The 18,058-nt window shown below is 41.6% G+C and overlaps 1 protein-coding gene and 1 pseudogene across 1 annotated transcript; both read right to left on the bottom strand.

Moving 5' to 3' along the window:
- Nucleotides 1-1,051: 1,051 nt before the first annotated feature.
- On the bottom strand, nucleotides 1,052-2,786 carry LOC136536902 (short-chain dehydrogenase TIC 32, chloroplastic-like). Its single transcript, XM_066529039.1, has 8 exons — nucleotides 2,702-2,786; nucleotides 2,351-2,582; nucleotides 2,184-2,260; nucleotides 1,864-2,017; nucleotides 1,675-1,762; nucleotides 1,486-1,570; nucleotides 1,317-1,363; nucleotides 1,052-1,213 (listed from the first exon to the last, which is right to left on the bottom strand). The coding sequence occupies exons 1-8, from the start codon at nucleotides 2,784-2,786 to the stop codon at nucleotides 1,052-1,054; spliced, it is 930 nt and encodes a 309-aa protein (XP_066385136.1).
- Nucleotides 2,787-5,019: 2,233 nt separating this feature from the next.
- LOC136539407 (short-chain dehydrogenase TIC 32, chloroplastic-like) lies at nucleotides 5,020-17,088 on the bottom strand (annotated as a pseudogene).
- Nucleotides 17,089-18,058: the final 970 nt, after the last annotated feature.

The following is an 18,058-nucleotide window of genomic DNA, read 5'->3' as shown; positions in this document are numbered from 1 at the left end:
TCGTATGGGACAATTGCATTAGACTAGCATGTAGGGTTGATCAAAGGCTAGGCTAGACGTACTGGAGCTAAATTCTGACTAAAATATAGTATTTAATTTTTTTAAACTATTCATTAAAATTAGATAATACTCTCTCCGTACCAAATTATAAGTCGTTCTGGCTTTTCTCTAGATATATAGGTAAATCTACATATTTAGACTGTGTATATCTAGATAGCAAATTAAATCTATGCATGTAGAAAAGCCAGAACCACTTATAATTTGGAATTGAGGGAGTAGAAAAGGTTAGGTCTTAAAAATAAGAAATTACAATTACTCATAAATAAGCACATAAGAAAATAAGAATATGTATCGTCCTCGATCATTACGAGAGACAAACCAATAGGATTAAAAAAATACAACAAACTAAATAAATATGAACTTTAAATCGTAAGATAGTCAAGAAGTTAAACAATTTGTGATAGCCTCGACATTAGTTGAAGCTTATTAAAGAAAAAATAAATGCTAAACTTGAATTCACAAGGAAGAGGAGATAGAGACGATAATAGATTTAAGCCAAGAAATATATTGACGACAAATATGATTTAAGCCAAATATATAATGAGAAAAACTTAGCTGGCCATGCTATTTGCGCGGGTCATCTCGCTAGTATAGTGTATTCTAGAGATTTTAGAATAAATGAAGAGAGAATGTAAAAGATGTGTCCTCACTTCATTTTCTAATCAGAGACTATCATACTCGTGATTAAAGGGGATTGGTTCAAAAATTACATGTAACAATACGATACTTGCCAAATTTCTGTGACTATTTAATGTAAAATTATTCTTTTGTCTCCTAAACTCTCTTATATTTGGATATAATTTTTAATGTTTCTGTATATCATACTCGTGATTAAAGGGGATTGGTTGAAAAATTACATGTAACAGTACAATACTTGGCAAATTTTAATGACTATTTAATGTAAAATTATTCTTTTGTCTCCTAAACTCTCTTATATTTGGATACAATTTTTAATGTTTCTGTATACTTTGTAACAGGAGGGGGTACTTGATCAAGAGGACACTGTTTGCAAGCTGAATTGCCAGAGTTTCTTGGCCAACTCAGCGTCAGAAGCTTGGGAGCTTGGTTTTGCTATGTTACAGTTGTCAAAGAACTTCCCGCTTATTCCCTTAACCTGAGGTTGCATTGCCACATAGCATGTCGTTGCAGCACCCTTTATACCGATAAAACAAAAAGCAATACAGAGCATAATTCAGTCCATGTTGCTTCGACAAACAAGCTAAGCAAATAGTAAAAAAGATGAGGTGAAATCCTACCTGATCTATGCTTCTACCGAAGATTCTGCCAAAGGAGACCATTAGAGCTGTAACAGTAGCAGAAAACAAAAGGGTTAAAGTTCCCACAAGAGCTCCTAGTACATGCATGTAAGCATGTTGATTGGATTAGAGACGCTTTTGGGATTGTTCTGAAGATTTGAGAAAATACCATGGACGATAGGCATGTTCTTGGAATTCTTGGTCACAATGACACCAGGATGAACTGCATTAGCTGAAATATTTATTCCTCCATCCTGTCCATGGAAATTGTTCCTTCGTTCTATCATTAATCTAGTTCACACATTAATCTCGTGCTACTATGCAGTAAATTTCTTACAGTGGCAGAGAACTAGGATACCTTGAGAATTCGGGACAGCTCACTGGAATGAAGAATGTTGGCAAGCTTGGACTGACAGTAAGCCATGAAGCCTTTGAAAGTGTTGGAACTGTGTACAGCCCAAACAAGAACTTGTGTTATTCACGAATCAACATTATCAAGTATAGCCAATTTCGCAGGATAATCCATGTTGTCATAACTAGAGATTACCCAGAAGGATTGCATATTTTGCTGAAACAGATTCCTCTAGGGTAGCTTAGGTGATGTGCCAAAGAAGACACGTTGACAATCCTTCCCTCGACACCGCCTTCCTTGCAGGTCCTCTTCATGTTCTCTAACAAGAGGTTTGTTAGAAGAAAATGCCCTGCCATCCAAGTCCAAATGCTACCGCATTCTTAGAGTCAGTCTGATATGATAACTCAGAAAAACAGAGCACGCTCCGGATCTTCAAACTTCCGGTAAGCAACAGATGCAACCAAAAGTAAATCAGGAAACGATTTGCATAGATAGATAAGACTAAGAGGACACACCGATGTCAGTCGCAAAATGCAATTCGAGGCCGTAGTGGGAAGCCGTGGAATCCTTGGTTATCACCCCAGCGTTGTTGCTGCCGGAAAGAAGCAATAGCATCATTTCTTTTCTTCCCTTGAGCGGAATCAGTGGAGCAATTTCAGTAGAAGTACCGTTCTTATCTTACATGAGAATGTTGAGGGGCAGGTTCAGAGACTCGAACTCGGCGGCGAATCTCCTCACCGACGCCATAGAGCTGAGGTCCAGCTCCAGCACGTTGACTCTCGCTCCCGGGACCTTGGCCACGATGTCCTCCTTGGCCGCGAGCCCGGCGGAAACATTGCGGACGGCCATGATGATGTGAACGCCGCGCAGCGCCATGACCCGCGCCGTCTCCAGCCCGATGCCACTGGACGCCCCTGCACCGTAGTAGTTCCACAAGCTAGCTCAGACTCAGAGACAGTCTCAACCGAAGGATCGGAGGAGTATTTTTCTGACGAGTGACGGTGTGCGTGCCCATACGAGCCGTATGGAATACCTGTGATGATGGCGACCAGGCCGTGGCCATCGACGCCGGCGCTGACCTCCTCCGCGGTGGAGGCGCGGGAGAAGAACAACCCCATCAGCCAGCAGATTTGAACGGCGATACTATGACGTGTTTGATGGGGCTGGCTGAAACGGCGTTGTGGACTTGTGGTTATGGTGCAATGATTTGATTCTGACAACAAAGCATAGAGATTAGAGAAGATTTGAAAACAAAGTAAGACCGAAGCACATGCAATTGTTTTTAGAGTTGAACCTGAGCAAACGCATATTTTTAAGAGGCGCATGAGATGCAAGAATTCAGTATTGTGACCATGGCCCAGCCACCCTTATGACTCCCCACCACCCCAACCCCCTCACCGTAACCCAAAAAAAACAAAACGATCCCTGGTAACGTGATGTTAGGCAATCATTTCTACCACTCCGTTCTAAATTACAAGTCGCTTTGATTTTTTTTGATATATCTATTTTGTTATGTATCTAGATATAATATTATATCTAGCATAGTAAAATAAATACGTAGCAAAATGATAAACTAAAAAAGTTAAAACGATCTATAATTTGGAACGGAGGGATTACCATACACATAACATTTGAAGTTCATCCCTTGGATGGATTTTTTCTGCGAACGAAGTATATATCTACTAACTCCGGAGGGTCCAAGAATTTTTTGGATCAAAGTATTTTTCTCACCTGGCACGTGGTTGAAGTCTTTTTCTCCTAAAGAATGAGATATTTGTCTTTTTTTAATTTATAATGGCAGAGGTGAGTAATTTTATAGATAACAAAATGGATCCAATGGACATAAATGGCCGGATGTTTCTAATTAGCATGAGAACTTTTAGCATTTATCTTTTCTTTTAGCGCATCTAGAGAAAATTAATGTGAAGTCTCCATTAAAAGATACCATACCAACAATCGAAATAGACCCCTTGTTAAAAGATGCTTTTAAAAAGACATGTTTTAATTTATGCTTCCGTATTTTAACTATTGCTAATCAGAGGCTTCTTTAGAAAATATCTAATTATCCGAAGATACAATAGCCATTGGACCCAAACAATTCCCGTAACTGGCACTAGTATGGCAAATGATGCCCACCTGACTCAGCGCAGGCTGCACGGCCGCTACTGTCACCTCGAATCCAACTGTAAATCCAGCGTGGCGATTGGAGGGATCAATTAAGGCCCGCCATCATGGTGGCAGAGGCACCGGCGACGGTGGGGAGTGGGGGTTTTCTCGGGTCACAGACCTGCTTCTGGTTTAGTCAGGCTTAGGCCTGGTTTAGTTGGACAAAATTTAAGAATTTAGATACTGTAATACTTTTGTTTTTATTTGACAATTAGTATTTAATTATAGACTAATTAGGCTCAAAACGTTCGTCTCGTGATTTCCAACCAAACTGTGCAATTAGGTTTTTTTCGTCTACATTTAATATTTCATACACGTATCGTAAAATTCGATGTGATAGATACTGTAGCATTTTTTAGGAAAACTTTTTAGAACTAAACAAGGCCTTAAGGCATGTGATGTGTAGATTCTAAGCCCCGTCGCACCCGGCCATGGCGGCTCCCCGCCACGCCCGTCCGACATTTTTGTCTTTCTTGTATTTTGTCCCTATTTTTTTTTATAATTGCATATAAATCCAGATTTATAATGAAGCTGTCCAAACAAGTTCATTAGAGCTGAGATCTACAGTAAAACTGCTCCATGGTGGAGCTAGTGCTCTCCCAAATAGGCTCGTAACAACTCTGTGAAGTGGTGTAATGTAGGCAAAAATGTTAACTCACAAGAAAAAGCCATATAAGCATGTCTTTGGGATTTTAGATCTATTAATTTCAAACGTTTTCTTTGAGATTTGTGGGGTAAAAATGCAATAACCATGTGATAGTTTGGTGATGTGGATTTCAAATTTGATGTGGTGGTAGTACATACACCGAAATATACGTAAAGTGAAGCGAAATGAGGGCTTACTAGAAACTCAAAAGTCTCAAAATGTAGGAACATGAAAAACACAGGTGGATACAACATAGGAAAAACACATGAATTCAAAGAGAAAGAAGCACAAAGGAAAGTTTCCATGAGGTCTAACCACATGTTAGTTTCCCTCCAAAATTTATATAGAATATATGAATTTATGCATCCCATAGGAATCCAAAGGAATCTCATAGGCAGCAATCCTTTGTTCCAAAAGGGCATACATTTTCCTAGAGGGTTGGAATCCTCCAAAAAATCATATGGTTTTCCATTTGTTCCGAAGGGAGCCTAACCATTAGCACAGCAATCTGTGCATCACTAATTCAGACAAGCACTTGATCAAGAAGACACAATCTTCAAGCTGAATTGCCATAGCTTCTTGGCCAACTCAGCATCTGAAACTTGTGAGCTTGGGCTGGCTATATCACAATTGGTGAAGTACTTTCCACTTATGCCCTTCACTTGAGGATGCATTGCAACATAGCATGTCGTTGCACTGTTGCAGCAGCCTTCAAAAGAGATAAAACAAAGTTGGTTAGGATCAGTGCATGTTCCACCAACACACCAGCAGTAGAATAAGAGGTGAAAGCCTACCTGCTCCACTGTTCTACATATGATTCTTCCAATGGAGTTCAATAGAGATGCAAGGGTAGGGGGAACAGTTACCAATGATACTTTAACTTGAGCTCCATGTAATTGTTTTTCAGAAGCTAGAAACCCTTTCCCATTCTGCTACTCATATGATAAATAAAATTGATTGCAAGACTTGAGAAAATACCAGAGACGATAGTCCTGTTCCTAAAAAGGTTAGTCGTGATGACACCAGGATGAACTGCATTGGCTGAAATATTCACTCCTTCCTCCTGTTCAGGAAGACAACTTCTTCCTTTATTGTGCAGTTCATGTTTTCATATGTAACAACAGCCATTCAGTAACAAAGATCTGAGATACCTTGAGTATTCGGGACAGTTCAATAGAATGAAGAATATTGGCAAGCTTGGATTGACCGTAAGCAACAAAGTCGTTCAAACTGTGTAAGGTCAAAAACAACAAACTTGTTGGTATCGTTTATGAGAAGAATAATTAATTATTTCAATAGAGTTCAGATTGATCTCAGAATGGATTACCCTGAAGGATCATGAATTTTATCAAAACAGATCCCTTCACGATAGGTTATGGTATGCCCGGAAGATGCCAGATTGACAATCCGTCCCTCGATGCAGCTGTCCCTACATGTCTTCTTCATATTCTCCAATAACATGCAGGTTTGTTAGAAGAAAATGACCTGCCATATATCGAGTTAAACGCTACTACATTCTCAGGAATTATCCTCACAGGTCATAATTCAGAGGAACAAGGGATACTCTTCTACAGAGTACAGACTATAAAGGTAAAAAGCCGCACAAAGAAAGCTCGAATTCCAACAATGTGCCAAACAAATGTCAAAAGCTGCAGCCTGCAGTGAGATAAGAGGACACACCAATGTGATTTGTCGCGAAATGCAGTTCCAGACCGTCGCAGGAACGTGTGCAGTTCCTTGTCATCACTCCAGCGTTGTTGCTGCCGAAAAGAACATCAAGTCAACCGACCAAACACATTACGCATCCTGGTACTATGATTTCAGGCTGGCTTTTGTCAGTTTGTGATAGCACTGGTGTGCAGTTCCTTGTCATCACTCCAGCGTTGTTGCTGCCGAAAAGAACATCAAGTCAACCGACCAAACACATTACGCATCCTGGTACTATGATTTCAGACAGTTTGTGATAGCACTAGCATGAAGTATGTAGGATATATTATGGGCTTGTCCGTATAATATTTAATAAATCAAATAAAACTCTCTAGTACGTAACATTAAGCGTTGTATGGTTTAATACCATATGGGATTTTGACTAAACGTTGACTCAGTTTATATGGTTGGAAATTATTCATCTAAATTGAGAAGCTGAGAAAAGGACATATGCGTACCACACGCGCGCGCCGCCGCCGCCACCGGCCGGGCCGTGGGTGTGGGTGTAGGGCGTGGCCAGTCTTTTACCACTTAAATCCACATAATCACGGGAGTTACTCTCCTTGATGGCGGAGGCGAACTGATTGCGGTAGTTACGATCCCTTCCGCTTTCCGTCTCCTGGGATTCTCCGCTGCCTTTCTTCCTTCCCGGTCGCAGCCATATATCCGTCAGTCCAGATCTCTGTCTTCTGTCTTCCGCTCCCGAGAGAAACCACATCGCAGCAGCACTCTGACTTCCCCGTCCCGTACCTCTGCACGCACGGAGTAGCGGGAGAGCAGATGCCTCCGGAACCCTCGTCCGCCTGAGAACCTTGCACGGGGTGTGTAGCGATTAGATTTTTGGGGAGCGATCCACAACTGCTCGTCCACGTACGCCTTCTTCCTGGTGGTGATCGCTCTCGGAACCCGCCTTCTTCCCGGTGATTGCCTGCGGAACAGCAAGGCGTCTTCTTCCTGGTGATCCGTTCGTGGGACTGCACTGCGAACATCGTCCTGCATCGACTGTGGTCCACGACTTTGAGCAACGCACTATGTCGACTAGTGTGAATGGAGCCTCCGATGCCCTTGGCATGGGACCCTCCGCTGGGTACAATCTAATATCTGAGATTACTGTACTTTGCGCTTTTACTGTATTCATCTGTATGTCATCTCTGCATACTGTAGCGTTCGTTAGAGATATACACATGCACATATATGCCGTCACGAACCTGCTGATGTTATATTTCTGGATTAAATTGACTATGAAAATACCTAATTATCTAACAATCCAAAAACCTAATATTAGGCAATTTTCTGTCAGTGGTTTTGCTGCTGCTTTGAAGCCAAATAATTTTGATGGCAAGAATTTCATGATATGGTATGCCAAAATAGTATTGTGGTTGACTGCGATGAACTGTTATCACGCCGCACAGGGGAAGCCTGAACAGTTTACTCATGAGGAGGAGCAAAAGTTCTTCGCTGCCGATAACCTGTTTCGAGGCGCCGTGATTAGTGCACTTCATCCCAAGTATGAGAAAAACTACATATCTTGCACATCAGGCAAAGAGTTATGGGTTGCTCTTGAGGAAAAGTTTGGAGTTTTAGATGCTGGTAGTGAGCTGTATCTTATAGAGCAGCTGTATAACTACAAAATGGTTGAAAATCGTTCTGTGGTCGAACAGGCTCATGAGATACATGCGCTAGCAAAAGAACTAGAACATTTTCCATGTTTGTTGCCCGACAAGTTTATGGCCGGCGGTATAATCGCTAAGTTGCCACCTTCTTGGCGGAATTTTACTACTTCTCTAAAACACAAGAGATAGGAGTTTAGCATGGCTGAACTTATCAGATCCCTTGATGTTGAGGAGAGGGCGAGAGCAAAATACAACCGTGGAAAGGGAGTTGAGTCTTCCGCCGCCAATATGGTGCAGAAGAAAAACTCATATTGCATCTCGTAATAAAAAGAAGAAGAACATGCCAGAGAACAACAATGCAAAGCCTAAGCAAACTGTACAGTTTAAGAAGAAAAACAACAAGAAAGGTGGAGGTTGCTTTGTTTGCGGAAGTGATGAGCATTGGGCAAGTACGTGCCCAGATCACAAATATAAGCAAGAAAAGAAATCAGCAAACGTGGTGATTAACGAGATTGAAGGAGGAACATCTGGGTATGGTAATTCTTTACCTTTTGTTCTCTCAGTTTGTCTATCACCTGAGTGGTGGATGGACAGTGGTGCTAATATTCATGTGTGTGCTGATGTTTCTTTGTTTACTTCCTATCAGGCCGGCAGGACTGGAGCTTTGCTGATGGGAAATGGTTCGTATGCGCGTGTTCTTGGTGCTGGTGCGGTCGTTTTGAAGTTTACTTCGGAAAAGACGGTGCTATTAAAGAACATATAGCATGTCCCCTCCATAAAAAAAATCTTGTTAGTGGTTCTCAAATATGTCGCGATGGCTTTAAAATTATGCTTGAGTCCAATAAGTATGTTGTATCAAGACATGGAACATTTGTTGGAAAAGGTTATGATTGTGGAGGCTTGTTCCGCTTATCTTTGCTTGATGATGTGTGTAATAAAATGGTGAATAATGTTAATGTTTTGGATGAGTCGAATATATGGCATTCACGACTTTGTTACATTAATTTTGGCTATCTCACGCGGCTTGCAAATCTGAATTTAATCCCAAAATTTAACTTAGTCAAAGATTCTAAGTGCCAGGTGTGTGTGCAATCGAAGCAACCGTGCAAGCCTCACAAGGCTGCCGAGGCGAGGAACTTGGCACCATTAGAACTCATTCATTCTGATTTATGTGAAATGAATGACGAATTGACTAAAGGCAGTAAACGATACTTCAAGATATTTATAGATGACTGTACTAGATTTTGCTACGTGTATTTATTGAAAACTAAAGATGAAGCGTTGCATTATTTTAAAGTCTATAAAGCTGAGGTAGAAAATCAATTTGGGAAGAAAATCAAGCGTTTGCGGTCCGATCACGGGGAAGAATATTTCTCAAATGAATTTTCTGAGTTCTGCGTGGTGCATGGAATTATTCATGAGAGGACGCCACCATACTCACCACAGTCCAATGGGATTGCAGAGAGAAAGAACCACACTCTAACTGATTTGGTAAATGCCATGTTAGAGACTGTGGGACTATCTAAGGAATGGTGGGGGTGAGGCTATATTGACACATGTCCTGAATAGAGTGCCCACAAAGAATAAAGAAATTACACCATTCGAGGAATGGGAGAAGAAGAGATTAAATCTCTCTTACCTACGAACTTAGGGTTGTTTGGCAAAGGTGAATGTGCCAATAAATAAAAAACAAAAGCTTGGACCAAAGACTGTTGAATGTGTTTTTCTTGGTTATGCTATTCACAGCTTGGGTTATAGATTTTTAATTATAAATTCTAGTGTTCCTAAGATGGCTGTTGATACAATCATGGAATCTAGAGATGCTATATTTTTTAGAATGAGTTTCTCATAAAAATGCACCTAGCACGACTAGTCATGAATTTATAATTCCCCATGAGCATGAAAATTTTACTCCGATAAAACAAAACTGAGGAACTCTATATGCAAAATCCTGAGGAGGATGACACTATAGTCACTAGAAAAAGTAAGAGATAGATGACTGTAATGTCTTTTGGTGATGACTATATTGTGTACCTTGTGGATGACACACCAACGACCATTGAAGAGGCATATTCCTCTCCTGACGCTGACTTATGGAAGGAAGCAGTACGGAATGAGATGGATTCTGTTATGTCTAATGGAACTTGGAAAATAGTTGATCGTCCCTATGGGTGCAAGCCTATAGGATGCAAATGGGTGTTCAAGAAAAAGCTTAGGCCTGATGGTACTATCAAGAGGTACAAGGCAAGGCTTGTGGCCAAGGGTTATACTCAAAAGGAATGTGAGGATTTCTTTGATACTTATTCACCGGTTGTCTGATTGACCACAATTTGAGTTTTGCTTTCCCTGGCAGCCTCTTATGGTCTCATCGTTCATCAAATGGACGTTAAGACATCTTTCCTAAACAGAGAGTTAGAGAAGGAGATCTATATGCATCAGCCGGATGGGTTTGTAGCAAATAGTCAAGAAGGCAAGGTGTGTAAATTATTAAAGTCATTATATGGCCTAAAACAAGCTCCTAAGCAGTGGCATGAGAAGTTTGATAGAACTTTAACATCTGCTGGTTTTGTTGTGAATGAAGTTGACAAATGTGTGTACTATCGATATGGTGGGGGTGAAGGAGTCATTTTGTGTTTATATGTTGATGACATACTGATCTTTGGATCCAGCCTCAAAGTGATCGAGGAGGTGAAAGAATTTTTAACTAATAATTTTGAGATGAAAGATTTGAGAGAGGCTAATGTTATTCTTAATATTAAGCTTCTGAGAGAAGGTGATGGTGGGGTAACTCTATTACAATCCCACTATGTGGAAAAGGTGCTCAGTCGCTTTGGGTTTAGTGACTGTGCACCTGCTCCTACACCTTACGACCCTAGTGTGCTATTGAGGAAAAATCGGAGAATAGCAAGGGATCAGTTTAGATATTCCCAGATCATTGGTTCACTCATGTATCTTGCTAGTGCAACAAGGCCTGACATCTCATTTGTTGTGTGCAAGTTGAGCCGGTTTGTGTCAAACTCGGGAGATGATCGCTGGTATGCTTTTGAGAGAGTGATGCGTTATCTAAAAGGCACCATGAGCTATGGTATTTGTTATACCGGACACCCAAAGGTGCTGGAAGGCTATTGTGATGCCAACTGGATCTCTAATGCTGATGAGCTTTATGCCACAAGTGAATATGTGTTTTCGCTTGGAGGTGGTGCTGTTTCCTAGAAGTCTTGTAAGTAGACTATCTTAACGAAGTCTACAATGAAAGCAGAACTCACAGCATTAGACACCGCTGGCTATGAGGCCGAGTGGCTTCGTGATCTCCTTATAGATTTATCGGTTGTTGAAAAGCCCATATCGGCTATTTCTATGAACTGTGATAACCAGACTGTGATTACGAAGGTTAATAGTTCTAAGGATAACATGAAGTCAACAAGGCATGTTAAGAGACGACTGAAATCTGTCATAAAATTGAGAAACTCTAGAGTATTAGCGCTGGACTATGTTTGCACATCTAACAATCTGGCAGATCAATTCACTAAGGGTCTATCACGCAATGTGATAGAAAGTGCATCGAGAGAGATAGGTTTGAGACCCACTTGAAATTTACTATAGTGGTAACCTGTTCTATGTGATCGAAGATCCTGTGAAGTAGAATGGTGAAACAAGCTAGTAGTAAATTGTGAGGAAAGATCCTTAGTAAGACTCATTTCTGATGCATATCTTTCCTTTCTGTAAGGCAGGTTGGTGTTTACCTTAATGTGTTCCAAGTGGCTTGCTGAAGCAAAGATGTTGTCCTACAGAACATCTTTTGAGGAGCACACCTATATGAGTCAGACTGCTGGTCATAGTCTATGAGATTTGGGTGATCTCTAAATGCTCATGAAAGGCACAGAGTATGACTTATATGCTTCAAATAGAGGGGATGCCTTTTGCAGCCAAGTATCAGCTAAGGACTTTAGTGACATTCACCTCACACAAAACTGTCAATTCAAGGCTTAGTCCATTGTTCAGTTGTGACTGAGTGAAACTATTGCTCTAGATGGATGTTCAACTTAACAGTCTCCATTGAAACACGGGTATATAAAAGAAATGTGGTTCTAAGACTACTTTGTTACAAACCCTAGAGTTTGGTGAGGATTGATGGATATATTATGGGCTTGGCCCGTATAATATGGCACGGGCGTGGGCAGAGCCGAGGTCGAGGCCGTGGTCGTGGTGTGGCATGGTGAGGCAGGCCTGCAGGTAGGCGGGCAGCGAGCGAGTGGGCGAGCATGGCCAGTCTTTTGCCACTTGAATCCACATAATCACGAGAGTTACTCTCCTTGATGGTGGAGGCGAATTGATTGCGGTAGTTACCGTCCCTTCTGTTTTTCATCTCCTAGGATTCTCCACTGCCTTTCTCCCTTCCCGATCGCAGCCATATATCCACAGCCTTCCGTCAGTCCAGATCTCTGTCTTCTGTCTTCCACTTCTAGAACCGCTCCCGAGAGAAACCACATCTCAGCAGCACTCTGGCTTCCCCATCCCGTACCTCTGCGCGCACAGAGTAGCGAGAGATCAGGTGCCTCTAGAACCCTCGTCTGCCTGAGAACCTTGCATGGGGTGTGCTGCGATTAGGTTTTTGGGGAGCGATCCACGACTGCTCATCCATGTACGCCTTCTTCCAGGTGGTGATCGCTCTCGGAACCCATCTTCTTCCTGGTGATTACCTGCGGAACAGCAAGGCATCTTCTTTCTGGTGATCCGTTCGTGGGACTACACTGCAAACATCATCCTGCATCGACTATGGTCCACGACTTTGAGCAACATACTATATCGACTAGTGCGAAGAGAGCCGAACTCAGAGGCAAATTGTCCTTATGGAAGCTATGGAGCTGAGGTCCAGCTCCAGAACATCAATCCTTGCATTGGGGATCTTGGCAACAATGGCCTCCCTGGCCTCGAGCCCAGCGGAGACATTGCGGACGGCCATGATGACGTGCACACCGTGCAACGCTAGAACACGCGCCGTCTCTAGCCCGATGCCGCTCGACGCACCTGTGTAGGTAGTCCCAGCTCAACACCGGCATTCCTTGGCCGCAAATGCAATCTAGGAGTCCGACTAGCAGCCCTAGCCCCGGCGCTGGCCGGATAGAGGCCGCCATTTCTACTCCAGTCAAGCCCAAGTGGTCGTCATTCCCGTTGAATACGCCTTCGAGATCATAGGTGGGTGTAAGCTAAATGGACTGGCAGAGAAGCGTGTTTTCAGGTACCTATGATGACGGTGACCAGACCATGGTCGTCGACATAGGCGGTGACCTCCTCAGCCATCGAGGCGCCGGAGAAGCGAAACGAGATCGTCTGAAGTTGGTCTCCACAACTGCTCCCGGCAGTCACTCCATAGCAACCGTCCACTGCCATCCAATGGAGCAGCAGAGTCCAAGCACTCTGCCTCGTTCGCACATTGGGTGGCCTAATAACATGGCTTATTAAGTCTAAAAAGTAGCGAGCTGCCTGTAGCCCCTACCGAGAGCTCTCCATGGATAGGAAAATCACCGCCGCCATCTTCTGCTCGAGCGCAGCGCCGTCACCATAACATCGTGGAGAGCCGTGCCATCGCCAACCCCTCTCCCAGAGCCGTGTTGTCGCCATCCCCTTGCCTAGAGCCGCGCCGTTGCCATCCCTTCGCTGCGGGCCGCATCGTTGCCGTTCCCAGGCCGAGTGTCTCCCCGTCGTCGTCCCTTGCCGAGCGCCGTTGTCATCCTGGACGCTGCCAGCCTGCAGCATTTCCACCTTGTCCAGGAGCATGGCTGCTGTCCAGAAGCTCGACTAGCTGCAGCATGACTACTATCCAGGAGCTCTCTCAATCTCTAATGCTCTAAGTATAGTCTGCAGAGAATGCCTGTAAAGTGCAATTTGTGCAAGATCTTGCAAACTGTGTAAATTGTGGTTGTATCCAAGGCATCAAAATCATGCAAATTTTATAGATTGCCATTTTGTTGTAAATTGTCTTGGAATTAAATAAAAAGTATTGTTGAGTGTTGCAAATTCAGAGATGCACAAAATGTTCTACTGTTCTCTGGCATGTAGTAGGTGTATATGACCTTGTTGCTGTCATATGAACTTTACAATTCCCTCTACTTTATACTTCAACCACATATGCAAAAGCTACTCCAAAACAATCTATGTTTCAGGAGGCAAAATGTATTCTTCCTACTGCAAATACCCATACTACTAGAATTCAGCAATGACATCATCTGTGATTGCCCCCTGCAAAATAAAAGGTTCAGACATGTATGGTTCAGATATCTGTGATTGGAGAAATAGTCTATTACTTTGAATATTACCGTGAATAGTTGAGAGAAGGTATTGATGGCCATGTATGGTTCAGACATTCCTTCCTTAGGCAAAGAAGTACCAGGAGAAATATTTTGAACCATTACGCCATCATCGACTGTTGTTCTGTTGTTCTCTGGCATTTTCTAGTTTCTTGTTCCTTTAAATAAAAAACAAACATGTTTCAATTGAACACAACCGAAGATAATCAATTATATTTTGTGTTATTACATATCTTTGAACCTTTTTCCTTTTTATTGCCTCCCTTATTTGCTACCTTGCGCTTCTTGTCAAGCTAATTTCTTTTATGCTTCGAGGTTTTTGTTTCCACCTCCTTTTTCTTTAGGATTGATGTACTCACCAAATCAATGGGGGAGCAATATTTGTGGGAACAATGACTGGATCCACGACACTTGAAAAACCATTGATTTCTTCTTCGACTTGCTTGCTAAGAACGTCAAGTGTGTTGTTAACTAATAAGGTGCATTTTGGATGACTGACAGCTCGATGAGCCAAATTGAGAAATTTACTAGTCATATTTTTATAGTGAAGCATATCATCTAATTTTGTATTCTCTATTATGTTTCGGCCTTGGTTGTCTTGTACTTTCCCACTACGTGCTTCCCGTGTCCATCTCTTCAATATATATTGGGTTGTGAGTGACTTGATATTTATCAAATCAAGGACTTTTAGAGCATGGCCACAGAATATTCCGATTCTATTGAACTGTCCACAGCTGCATGTACTAGTTTGGTCTGAAGGATCACCAGTAACTTTGTACTCCTTCTCAAGGGTAAATTTTTCATCAAGACTCCCAATTGCTAAAAGATATTCATTTTTGCCTTCTAATGCCGTGGTGTATGCTGCCATGGACCTCTCATATTTAGATTGAAAAGCTTCAAAAAATAGTTGGTGTGTATAGCTTGCTAGCTTGGATTAACATAGGTGTTCTCATTTTGAGCCTAGGTAATTTTTTCCTTAATTCAAATTCAGCATTCATTTCATTATTTTTTTATATTCCACGACCCTTTGAAAATGCTTAAGAAATCGAATGATATCAAAATCAGATTTGAAATGTCGCTTCAAGTCACTGTTTAGACTCACTTAATTGTGTATTTCTCATCCCTAATGTGAACACACCCTTCATATAACATTCAGCCCGTTTTTCTCTCACCTTGTATATACTATCCAACCAAGTTTGTTGACCGACCTTTGTTCTCATGCTGTTAAATACTTGTTCAAATGTTTCTTCATCTTCATACTCATACATACATGCACTAAAATCTGAGAGAATACTTTCTTTGTTACTGCCTTCGACTTCTTGTTTTGGAGAAGTAGCTGATTCTTTATCATCATGTTCAGCTAGATGTTTAATAGCATTTTGCATGATGTGAAAAGTGCACAAACCATGCCAAGACTCCTAAAAGACCGCCTTAACTGCTTTTTCCATTGCAGCGTCTTGATCAGTATAGATTGTTTTAGGTTCTTTGCCATTATGTGCTTTTAGGAAAGTCTCAAATAGCCACTTAAAGGACTCAAATGTCTCATCATACATGAGAACAGTGCCAAAAACCACAGTTTTCCTAAAATGATTGAACCGAACAAATACACCAAAGGCCTACTCTCCTTGTTTGTTCCAAAAGTAGTATCAAAACTGACAACGTCACCAAAATATGCATGGTCAGTGCGCATTTTAGCATCTGCCCAGAAAATATTTGCTATTTGTTCTTCCCGGTCCATATGCAAAGCATATTGGAATGACGGGTTCTCAGCAAATTTTTTTCTGAAAATACATAAGTATGCTTCCTGCTCGACCATATGCCATCTCTCTTTGACGCTTGCCCCTTAAATAGTTTTTGTGGTCTCAAAGAGCATAACTGAGATTAAGTGAGCCACCAACTTGGATGGAAGCCAACTCATGTGCAGCTTTGGGCCCAATTCCTGCATCATCAGCCGTCTGAATTTCAAAACCTTCTAACTCTGAAATTTTCCTTTGAGACATCATCAAGTGTGAGGTTTGCGGCAATTGAAGGGTGTGATTGTGTTCCAAAATCAGATCAGTTACTTTATATTTCCCTTCTCCCGGTCTAGTATGAGACCTATGCGGGCTTGACAATCCGTTCTAGTTTCAGCTCTTGGACACTTTGTGAGATGATCTCTTTTATCTTGCACTCTATGACCTTCATTTGCACAAACATATATGCAAGATCTAACTTTTTCATCAGATTTTCTTTTGTTTGCATACTTTTTTCTAACCTCAAAGCCTTTTTGACCTCAAAGGTAACCCAAAACATCCAGACCTCTTCTATGTTACCGAACTCCATGCCAACTTGAGGTAACAAACCAGAAATCAAACTCTCCCTACAACAACAAAAAATGATCTGGTGCTAAACTGAGCAACTAAAATGGAGACTTTATACTTGTGTGAAGCCATTAATCTAATCTGATGATACAAATAAACAATCATGATTACACACCTATTTTCTGCCATATGAAACATGCAGGTTTCGTTTTCAAGCAGACAAAGAACTTCTTTCAATCTATATCAACCCATCTAGAGATGTCAGCGATGACTAGATTAGAACAACGAAAAATCTTAGTAGAAAGAAATATATAGGAGTGTAGAGTACTCCACCAATTGATCGTATCAACAGCAGCATAGCACGAGCAGTCGATGATCGTCGTCTCGCCTCGGTCGTCCCGGCTCCAGCCCCGCGCCAAAACAAGCCGTGTCCTCACCAAAACAGCGAGCTGTTGCGCTAAAAAAGAGGAACGCCGCCGGTTGCTTTTTCTGCTTAGCAGGCCGTGTTATTGGGCCAAAATATGCACGTGCGAAGGAGGTATTGCCTAGGCTCAGCTGCTTCGTCGGATGACATTGAACCACAGCGATTGACTGACTGCCGGCAGCAGTCATGGAAACCGACTTCACAGGATCTCGTTCCCGGAGAAGCCGGAGGGCCGTTTGCGGTCGAACCACCACATCAGGCAGTAGATTCGGACGGTCTGTGGCGTGGCTAACTGTGATGTAATGCCAATATGTAAAATAAAATAGGGGCATAAGCAAAGAGCAAGCAACAGAAACCGATGAGCACATAAGTTAGACCCGCTTACATTATCTATATCTATATATATTTTATAATAAAGATACTCCTCACTATATATTTTATCTCAACATACAAGATATCTACATCATCTCCCACTAATAGCTATATCATACCACTAACTTTCAACTTCTTAATGCAAGCTATCTACGTCATCTTAAGTACTATCTCAACATGCAAGACATCCACATCATCTTCTACTAATATGCATGTCATGTCACTAATTTCTAACCTCTTAATGCAAGCTAACCACATTATCTCAAGTTCTATCTCAACATGTAGACATCAAGATCATGTTCCACTAACTATCTACAAATCTTCCGCTAATAGATATGTCATGCCACTAACTTTCAACCTTTTAATATAAGCTATCAATGTCATCTTTACTTAATTTAATTTTTATTTTTTCGCAATATCTACCACAACGCACGGAGTATCATGTAGTTATTGTATATTTGTAATTACTTAGAACAGGTATAGTAACTTGTTTGAGTCGACAAGATGAGCTCCATGTCAAAAAAGAAAAATTCTCCACGTTAGGAGAGAGATTGTTGGACGGACGCTTACTTTCTCGCCGGCTAAAACGCAAAATACGCTTATAAAAAAATGCAAAATACAAGAAAAAAAAGATGCCATACAGCCGGATGCTAGCTGGGAGCAGCTCTGTTCTTATGTGCTAGGCCACAACTGCAAAATATTAATTGCTTGTATATTTTGTATTTGATACAGTTAATTTTCCGACCAACCTATTATGTAAATAGACTATATTGCTTACTATATACGACGTGACCCCTTTATTTAGCCAGGCTAAATTATTAGTCTCGCTCTTACTGAGACAGAGCAACGTCCAC

The sequence above is a fragment of the Miscanthus floridulus genome, chromosome 2, assembly GCF_019320115.1.
Source record: "Miscanthus floridulus cultivar M001 chromosome 2, ASM1932011v1, whole genome shotgun sequence".
Classification (NCBI taxonomy): domain Eukaryota; kingdom Viridiplantae; phylum Streptophyta; class Magnoliopsida; order Poales; family Poaceae; genus Miscanthus; species Miscanthus floridulus.
Note: the sequence above shows the minus strand (reverse complement) of the source record. Positions and strands in the feature narration are given on the sequence as shown.